This window comes from Chenopodium quinoa, unplaced genomic scaffold (genome assembly GCF_001683475.1).
Source record: "Chenopodium quinoa cultivar QQ74 unplaced genomic scaffold, ASM168347v1, whole genome shotgun sequence".
Taxonomy (NCBI): Eukaryota; Viridiplantae; Streptophyta; class Magnoliopsida; order Caryophyllales; family Amaranthaceae; genus Chenopodium; species Chenopodium quinoa.
This window is the reverse complement of record NW_018742412.1, coordinates 457,738-467,061: the sequence shown is the minus strand read 5'-3', so window position 1 is coordinate 467,061 and position 9,324 is coordinate 457,738. Positions and strand designations below refer to the sequence as shown.

Below are 9,324 nucleotides of genomic sequence, written 5' to 3'. Positions count from 1 at the left end.
TGATATCAGCCCACGGTATGGCGGGAAGCTCTTTGATATTTGAAAATGTGGAAATATGTAGACAATAAAAAGCGTCTAGAATTTTTTTTAAGCGTTTTTTTTCGTTTATTAAATTATTACCATCATACATATATTATAGTAATTTAAATTTATCATAAATTAAATTAAATTAATAACATTAAAATAAAAATAATTAAATATTCTATATAACTAGATTAAAATAAAAAAAATAATTAATCAACAATAATAAGAGTACGTAGATAATTAACAAATTTATAAAAGAAAACATCAACACAGTACAATCATTAAAAAAAAAGTCGCATATTATAGTAGCTTGTCCCTAAATAAATACATCACTAATATAAGACTAAAAACCAAAATAGATATATGATGGCCACATTAATCGATATATCACTTGTTGATGCTCAAGTGTCCCGGCCTAGTTGCACCTACATTGCCTTTTCCAATCTTTAAATAAAAAAAATACAAAGTATAAATTAGTACATTACACAATATAGGATCAAGATTCAACATGTTGTATTTAAACATAGAATTGTGAGTTAAACATAGAAATATAAATGAACAAAAAAAGCCAAGAGGTCTTTCATCAAGAGTTCTTGACTAGATCAGTATTGCGGACAAATCCAAAGCTTAACTGAACGAATCATGGATCAAGTAATACAAAAGCTGGCACGAAATTCTATAAGCAGTACCTTCAATTAAATCCAGAAGTATACAAAATAGTAATTGTCAACACATATTGTTAAAGAAACAATGGATCTAATTTACAAAGACAATACACGAAAACAAGCAGAATAGCCCCATACTCAATACTACTTTGCTATCAAGATAAGTTTAAGGTTTCTGATGTTAATTCTTGCTTTTTTCAGAGAGGTTACTTCTTCAGTGTCCCAATTTAGAAAGTGTTCATGCAACTGATTGTGTAAAATTGTTGCACGAGGGTATTGAAACACGAGTATATCCTCTAACTATGCCTGTCTACTGTCTCACTGTTATTTCTACCTTAAGTTTAAGCTGCATGGTCAGTGCCCTGGTAGCATTTGTATGGAGCTTTAGTGGACGTAATTGTATGAAGTTGAGACCATTTTCTGTAGCTTGTCAATCCTAGGTGCTACGATTGCATAAACTTATTTAGTTATGGAGCTGACATCCATGCTGAAATCCTTGCAGATTGAAAATGCTCCATCAGAAAGCCATTTACTAAGCAAACGGATGGCTGATGGATCCAAGAGAGTTAGAGTTCCTCACATTCTCAGCCAGCAGGTAATTCTTACACTATATTACAGAAAATACAAAGTTATTCATGGTTTTTATGCTTCTACTACTGGTGCTTAATTCTTTTCTAGTGACCATTGTTTATCTTGGGTGAGCTAACTCACTAAACTAATTTGAAGTGAAACCAAAACTTGCATATTTCTTTTCCTTTGTCAAGCTATCATGAACTTCAAATGTTCTCCAATACACATCTAGTCTTTGTTTTCTGAACTATTTGCTTCTATCCTAGCCTGAGCAGGGCAGACAAGCAGCTTATTTAGGTTGTAACTTTATTTTACTTACAAGGTTGCATCCAAAGCTTAGGCAGCGGAGAAGGAAAACAAGCATGAAGGGGAGCAGGACAGCAAGCAGCACGAGAGCAGGACAATAAGTAGCAGGGAAGACAAGCAGTATAAACGGGAGTATTCTAGAGTAGAGAACCTTAGGCAGATTATTATTATTACACACACACACACAAGCTATGACTTTCACACACACACACACACACAATCTTTGACTCTCACACACATACACACATAAGCTCTGATTTTCACACACACACACACACACAAACACAAGCTTTGACTTTCACACACACTCACACACAAGCTCTGAATTTCACACACACACACAACCATTTTGAATTTCAGTTCTGATTTCAAATTTGATTTTCAGTTCTGAACTTAAGATCTGAATTCAGTTCTGGATTTCAGTTCTGATTTCAAATCTGATTTTCAGTTCTGAAATTCAGATCTGAATTCAGTTTTGGATTTCAGTTCTGATTTCAGTTATAAAGAGAAATGTGACTTTGTTACCTGATGCTTAGCCTTTCTTAAGAATTCAGATGCTTTGTTAAAAAGATCCGAAGATGCATTCCCTTGACGAATAACACCTACAATTTGAGAAAATTGTCCAACAAGTACTTTAAGTAGAAGACTATTGTGGCCGACCCGGTCTTTCAGCTTTTCATTTTCTTGAGATAGTGTATCATTTTTTTATGCAAAGCATTCACTTCTTCTTTAACACTATCCATCACAATATTTATCTTTTGAACTTTTCCATACCCTTCATTCCTTAACACACCACGTACTCCGAAAATGTCCCCCCTTTTTAACCCCCAATCCGTAACCCACAGTACGATCTGAAATCTCATTGCCATACATAGTTTGCTGAAATGCTTCATTTTCGAGCTCTTATTCAGACATCTTAGGGTGCATGATCCTCAGCTTTTCAACCTTAGCTTTAACATCATCCTATACCAACATTTAGGAGTAATGTAAGACCACAAATTACACAAAACCACACCAAAAAATCTACACAAAATGATACCAGAAATCTGTCACAAAACCATACCACAAAATCTTCAGTGACTGTGTTAGAAAGAAATCTTCCGTCTTTACCCGTATGGGTTTTAATCTACAGCGCTAACAAGCTCATTTTTTGTCCATGTTCATCTTCCTAAAAATAATAAGGCAAAACAAGCATTAAATATGTGTACAATAGTATATAACGCATATTACCTGGCTTTGCTCTTACTAATATCCTAAGTAAATATAAAATGACATATATATTCCATGCATAATCAGCTTGTTGGTTTGCAAAACTTTTAGAGCCAGATGTATGAATCTGATTTTGAGAAGCTCGTGCCTTTTTATCGCATGTTGACATAGTCTGCAACCACATTTTCAGATTTTTTAGTTAGAGATTAATTACAGCTTAATAGAGTAAACAATAAGGTAAATATTGTCCTTACTTTCCCGTAATCCGAATCCCAATATTTTACCAACTTAACCAAGTTACTACTGGTAATTCCATGTGGCACATTATTACAAATATCATCCAATTTCTTCTCCAATGGCTTGTAATAAATCAGTTTAAGAGAGTATTTGAACTGCCTCCAACATTTATTGGCACGCTTCAAAGCTTGGCTGTCATATTCCGCACCAGAAGGAATCAGAAAACGGTCCTTCAATAAAAATAATTAGTTAAAAATATAAATAAGTAATCAATTAGAAGTAAGAGACCGGCTAAGTATGTGTGTTTAGGCAATGACAGGGGATGTCTTAGGGATGAATATACTTACCCTTATGTCTTTAATTATTTTTCCTTTCAAAATGCTTGTCGATTGCATGCCAATCTTTTTCCCCAACTGGACAATATAATGTGACTCCATCTTCGCAATCATACTAATGAACTTAACCAAAATATGTTCACCCTTCCTAATTGGCTGGCATAAATCATTGAATTCGACATAGTATTGGATGCCGTTATTACTCCATACATCAATTGGCAGAATAATACCACTTACTAATGTGGTATTACCCTTAGCATCTAAATAAAATAACAAAATTAAGTTAAAAGAAATAATCAGTTTAAGTGGATTAACAAGCAAATTAAGTGGCAAGTAGCAAGTAATATTATCAGTTATACCTCAAACCAAATAGAAAGACTATTGAACATTCTAGAAAATTCAGAGCTAGTAATTTTTAAGGCAACCCTTCCAAACATCTTAAAATTTCATACTGCTCTAATCCTACCAGATGGAATTTGGCTGAAATTTTTAACAGAAGTAGTACAGGATCTATGTAGCATTTACCTGATTTTTATACCGTAAATAAGCATGTGTTATTAGTGTTGTTTGTCATGACATAATGAGTATTTTAGAATGTAATACATAGAAAAGAATACAAGGCTGATGATTCTCATTTAGCATGTATGTTAAACTGAGCTCCTGCCTTTGTTTAAATATCAATTATGTAAGCCTTTAATTTGCATGATTTCTGCTTTTTATTCCTTATATTATGAATCAGTGAAGCAATGTATGCATTGATGCATTTTTTGTCTCTTTCAAAATACAACTACCTCTGATCTGTTACTTGAAATTTATATTCAAACAAAACCTATGTTATTGTTATCATTTTGGTAGGAATTTTTTTTCTTAAACTAGCATAACGTGTTCAGTTCCAATTGGTTATGCTTGATATATTGATTCAGACAAAAACCTCCCCGAACCTCCGGACCAACAAAAGACAGCATGAAATTAGCACTAGCCAAAGGTATAAAGGTAAACACTTATTGCAAGCATAAGTTCAACATAAGTTATGAAGACAGTCAAGCCAAAATCCAATAAGTGTATAAGTTCAACATATTTTTGACTGTTCTTACTCTCATTTACATAACACAATTGCATACATGTTACTGTGGTTTTTAAAAAAATCTACAGATTCTACAACATACTCTTGCCTTTACAACAGTTTCCACAGGACTATAGCCCTTTTTATTTATAGTGCCTAGCTATTGGTGACATAAATTATCCATTTGCTTTTTGCTTTTAAGTAAGCCTAATACATTTACATTGGTATTTTGATAAACAGATGTTCCCGATAGTTGGAAAGTCATTGAAATTGTTGTATAAACAATCAATTGAATTATCAGATTTCATTACATCATGATTTCATTGTTCATGTTATAGCTTTGACAACTATCCTGGATTGATATAACGCTCTCTGCTGGGCATTTTTTTTTTATGTATACCATTTGCTTTTACTTAAAAGGAAAGAAAGTAATGTGAAGTTTATTTGTTTATAATGGGGGGAGTACATGCCATTTGTTGTTTGCTAAGACTCTAAGAGGGCTGAATACATCTCTACAATTGCATGTACTCATCTACTCTACTAAAGCTATTCACAAAAACCCCCACAATAACAACAAGCAACAGTAGCAGGGCAGAAACACACCACAACAACAACAAGCAACAGTAGACAACTTTAATAAAAATATTTACCTATGGTTAAAACCTCCTCCTTGTCGTCAAAATCTATGTCTGCAGGCCAATCCGGAAGTGCTTTTGGTCGTAGAGACTTAGATTGTTTCGGGATCTTTTCTGATTGTTTTCCACTGTTTTGTCGTTCTTGATTATTCTTTGGAGCTATTGCTGAAGTTTTAACAGCACCAGTCTCAAGGTTCTGAATTCCTCGTCTCACAGCTTGCTCGATTGGTTTATGAGAAGTAGAAAGGGAGTTCGATGATGAGTCTGGTCTAATTGATTGTGGAATGGTAGGTGGGATATTAGGTGAGACTTTCGATGAAACTTTTGCTGGATAGTTTTTCTGATAACCAGATGTAGTTGCTTCTTTGACTGAACTCGATGTTGAACCACGAGGGTTTTTCCAAATGGATCCTAAACTATTAGGTGGTTGTTGGTCAGATTTTGTAGTGGTAATGGGTGGAGAAAAAGGTCCCTATTTGTCATCTTTAAGTACCTCAGTCTGTGGTGACTTAATAATAGCTTGTTTTTTGGTGGGATGTGAAACAACTTCAATAGCAGATGACTCACGTGCAGTAGTTGTAGTTGGTGACTTTGCTAACAGTGGATCATGCGACTTAGCTGTGGCAACAAGTATTTCCCTTGTTCTCTTGATTCGATAAGTCATCTTTTATCTGATAAAACCATAAGATAAGCTACATTAGTCTGTCAAAACTGATATAAACACAAGAAAATATATGTACATCTAAACTATACATCTGTGAATACACACACATCACTTAACCAAAGAAACTGCATGCCAAGTTAGAAAACAGCAGATTCATATGTTTAATATAAAGCACCAGCAAGTATAAATAAAATGTATGAAGATAGATAAACACATCAAGAAATATTAACAAAAGAAAAAGAAAAACAAGAAGCACAAGAATTTTGATACCCCTGAATTTAGTAAAATATTGAAAGAAAAAGAAAAAGAAAAAGAAAAACAAGAAGCACAAGAAAAACAGGTAAACACATCTACAAAATAACCCAACACTGTAGCCCATGAATTTTGCAAATACACACACAAAAGCTTTGAATTTCACACACTTACACACACACACAAGCATTCTAAATTTTACCTCTGATTTAAATTCTGTTGTTCAGAGCTGCAATTTAGTTCTGATGTTCAGAGTTGAATTCAAAACTGAATTCAGATTTAAATTTCAGTTCTGATTTCAGTTCTAGAATTCATTTCTGATGTTCAGAGCTGAAATCAAAACTGAAATCCAGAACTGAATTTAGATTTGAATTTCAATTCTGATTTCAGTTCTAGAATTCAGTTAACAAAAACAGAAATTAAGTTACAAAATACAAACTTTGATGAATTAGAATAACTAAATGAAATATAAAAATACACAACCATCCAAATTTATGGACTCAAATCTATATTAAATTATAAAAGTTGTAAACAAATTATTCAGGTATATCAAACAAGTCACTAGGCTTAGTTTTTACAACATGACACCACCCTTTTTGTATCTCATCTTTAATATAAAAAACTTGTTTTGCTTGAGATGAGAAAACAAATGGATCATCACGCAAAAATCGGCCAGTGTGCATCAACTTTGAGAAATTGATACAAACACTTCCATTCGGATTTGTTTTAATACCCCTACGGATATCGACCCAATCACAACGAAACAATACAACCTTATAAGAACCATAATAATGTAATTTCAAAACTTCTTTGAGTTTTCCATAATATTCGTGACCCTCTGCTTCCACCATGATTCCTGAATTTTGAGTTACTCGAAATCGCTCACGATCCACAATATCAATTTTGTAACCATTGATAATAACACTTTTCATCCTTTTCCCGCGGTTACGCAAGCCACCAGCTAAGGCTTTTCTTAACTTTCCATCTATCATGCTATCATCTAAATTATGGACCTATAATTCGAGAATATTAAAGTTAGAATTAGAAAGTTGTATAATATGAAAATAAAAAGACCCTAAATGTAAAAGCATAAGACCTGGCTTTGCAACCAATCTGCAAATTCATCACTTATCCACTGATTTTCAATAGATTCATCAGCTTGACTTCCTCCAACGTCATTCTCTTGCCACTTTAGTTTTAGGAACTCACTATTGAGATTGTAAATTTTATGTTAGTAGCAAGTATATATTGGACGTATTAACTAAATACATAATGCTACTTACTTGAGCACCGGGGTTAGTTCATCAGAATGAAGTAAAACATAGCAATGAGCTTGCTTTAAACTTTTATCATCCAAACGGACATTTTCTTTCTTTCCAACAACACGACCACCAGAGTTATACAAATAGTTGTCAATGTTTGATACACCATCCTCATTCCTTCTATGTCTTTTGAACATAGTCTCAACACTTTCTAAATATCTCGAACAAAATGCAATTGTCTCCCACAAAAGGTAACCTTCCGCTATAGATCCTTCCGGTTGCGCTTTATTGCTTACATGAGATTTCAAAAAGGCCAAGTACCTTGAATTACAGTAACGATTTTGTATGTGAATGTGAAAGAATAGGAAAAATTATTATATAAAAATTAAATAATACAAATAAAAATAATAATAATAATAATAATAATAATAATAATAATAATAGTAATAATAATAATAAGTACCTTTCAACAGGATACATCCATCTATAATGAACCGGTCCGCCTAGTCTGACCTCTTCCACTAAATGAATTAGTAGATGAACAATGATTGTAAAAAATGTTGGTAAAAATTATTTTTCAAACTTGCAAAAAGTCAACACGAGCTTTGATTGAATGGTATCTAATTCCCTTGTATCTATAGCAGTTAAACATATCTTTTTAAAAAATCAGACAACTCCTCAAGTAAGTCAATAACTCTTGTGGCATTCGACGCCCTTAAAGCAACCGGGAGGATATCTTGCATGATAATATGATGGTCGTGACTTTTCATATTAATAAGTTTCCGTTGCTTTAGATTCACACATCTTTGCAAATTAGATCCATATCCATCAAGAACTTTCATCTTTTTCAAGACTTTTAAAAATTGTTCTTTCTCGTCGTTAGACATGGTGTATGCAGCTGGCGGGATGTAACCTTGAGGGTTGATCCATAGATGAGGTTTTATATTCAAATTCTTTAGGGCTTCTCTGCCACTCTCATCATCCCTATTATTATCCATATCTAAAAGAGTTCCTAAAATTATATCGGACACATTCTTTTCAATGTGAATAACATCTAAATTATGTCTAAGAGGATTATGCTCCCAATACTCTAATTCAAAAAATGTAATTTTCTTTTTCCAAAGAACATCATCACCATTGGGATTGCAATCATCATAAAGTTCATTGGCAGCTTTTTCCCTCTTTTTTTAGGAACTTTTTTGTCTTCCCATATAAATACTTTACCCTTCTTGTTGCTTCAAAACATCGGTCCCGCTGGTATGAATCGGAGCAATACCACATTCTTCTTTCCCATTGTAGGGAATATTTTCAAGAATTAACCCCTAGCTTGAACCCCACTGTGATCATACACTAAAGTACGGTGGCGTCCAAATGGGAAGAAGATAGAGCAAAAGAGTCTCCAACAAGTTTTAGGAACTTGTAAATTGTTCACGAGGTGAAGGTTACACCCCTTAACGATCCAAGAGATCGTCAACTCCATAAGGTCTTGAAAAAAATAGGGTTCGGGGATGAAGGTACAAATCCAACCTAAAAGAGATTGAACCTGCCCTAATAATAGGCCTCTACTTTATTCTGATCGTATTCATGTGCGCTTTCTAACTAACATACAATCAATAGGATTAACCTAAACCTGTTTATCTATGTTGGTTGATTATTAATGCACAAATAAACTATTATTGGAGATCACTAAAAATTATAATCACATTAACCCTAAACAAGATTATTAATTATCTTATTAAGCGTGATTGCAAATACCAATTCCCTGTAAACATGCATAATAGGTGTGATCAAACAATAACAATAAATACAAGCAACATGACAAATAATCAATATCATGAATAATAATTATAATAACAATCATATCATCATAAATAAAATAATCATCATCAAAATAATAATAATAATAATCATAATCATAATAAATTATAACAATTATAATCATAATCATGTTCATGTTAATATTAAAGCATAATAATAGCAAGATCCTAGGCATGATACTAACTAGATTAATAACAAACCCTAGCGTGTTACTAAGCAATAAAAGTCAAGTCTTTAGCCCTAATATGATACTAACAATCACAAATATTAGGAAGAACATAGGA

General features: G+C 33.0%; 2 protein-coding genes across 2 annotated transcripts; both read right to left on the bottom strand.

The window, feature by feature from the left end:
- Window positions 1-442: 442 nt before the first annotated feature.
- Window positions 443-5,708, bottom strand: LOC110706469. Its single transcript, XM_021884391.1, has 8 exons — window positions 5,592-5,708; window positions 5,060-5,516; window positions 3,359-3,606; window positions 3,029-3,241; window positions 2,923-2,946; window positions 2,629-2,733; window positions 2,091-2,528; window positions 443-468 (listed from the first exon to the last, which is right to left on the bottom strand). The coding sequence occupies exons 1-6, from the start codon at window positions 5,706-5,708 to the stop codon at window positions 2,692-2,694; spliced, it is 1,101 nt and encodes a 366-aa protein (XP_021740083.1). The 3' UTR covers window positions 443-468; window positions 2,091-2,528; window positions 2,629-2,691.
- Window positions 5,514-8,572, bottom strand: LOC110706168. The gene is made up of 4 exons (XM_021884072.1): window positions 7,686-8,572; window positions 7,244-7,543; window positions 7,057-7,168; window positions 5,514-6,973 (listed from the first exon to the last, which is right to left on the bottom strand). The coding sequence occupies exons 1-4, from the start codon at window positions 7,700-7,702 to the stop codon at window positions 6,497-6,499; spliced, it is 906 nt and encodes a 301-aa protein (XP_021739764.1). The 5' UTR covers window positions 7,703-8,572; the 3' UTR covers window positions 5,514-6,496.
- Between the last annotated feature and the right edge of the window lie 752 nt (window positions 8,573-9,324).

What these genes read in the sequence shown, in the direction of transcription:
- LOC110706469 (XM_021884391.1), bottom strand. Translation starts at nt 5,708, where the DNA reads ATGACTTATCGAATCAAGAGAACAAGGGAAATACTTGTTGCCACAGCT. An exon ending in GTGAGTCATCTGCTATTGAA is followed by an intron (nt 5,517 to 5,591) that starts GTTGTTTCACAT and finishes GATGACAAATAG; the next exon opens with GGACCTTTTTCTCCACCCAT. An exon ending in TGTCAACATGCGATAAAAAG is followed by an intron (nt 2,734 to 2,922) that starts GCACGAGCTTCT and finishes TATTATTTTTAG; the next exon opens with GAAGATGAACATGGACAAAA.
- LOC110706168 (XM_021884072.1), bottom strand. An exon ending in GAACTAACCCCGGTGCTCAA is followed by an intron (nt 7,169 to 7,243) that starts GTAAGTAGCATT and finishes CAATCTCAATAG; the next exon opens with TGAGTTCCTAAAACTAAAGT. An exon ending in CAGATTGGTTGCAAAGCCAG is followed by an intron (nt 6,974 to 7,056) that starts GTCTTATGCTTT and finishes CTCGAATTATAG; the next exon opens with GTCCATAATTTAGATGATAG.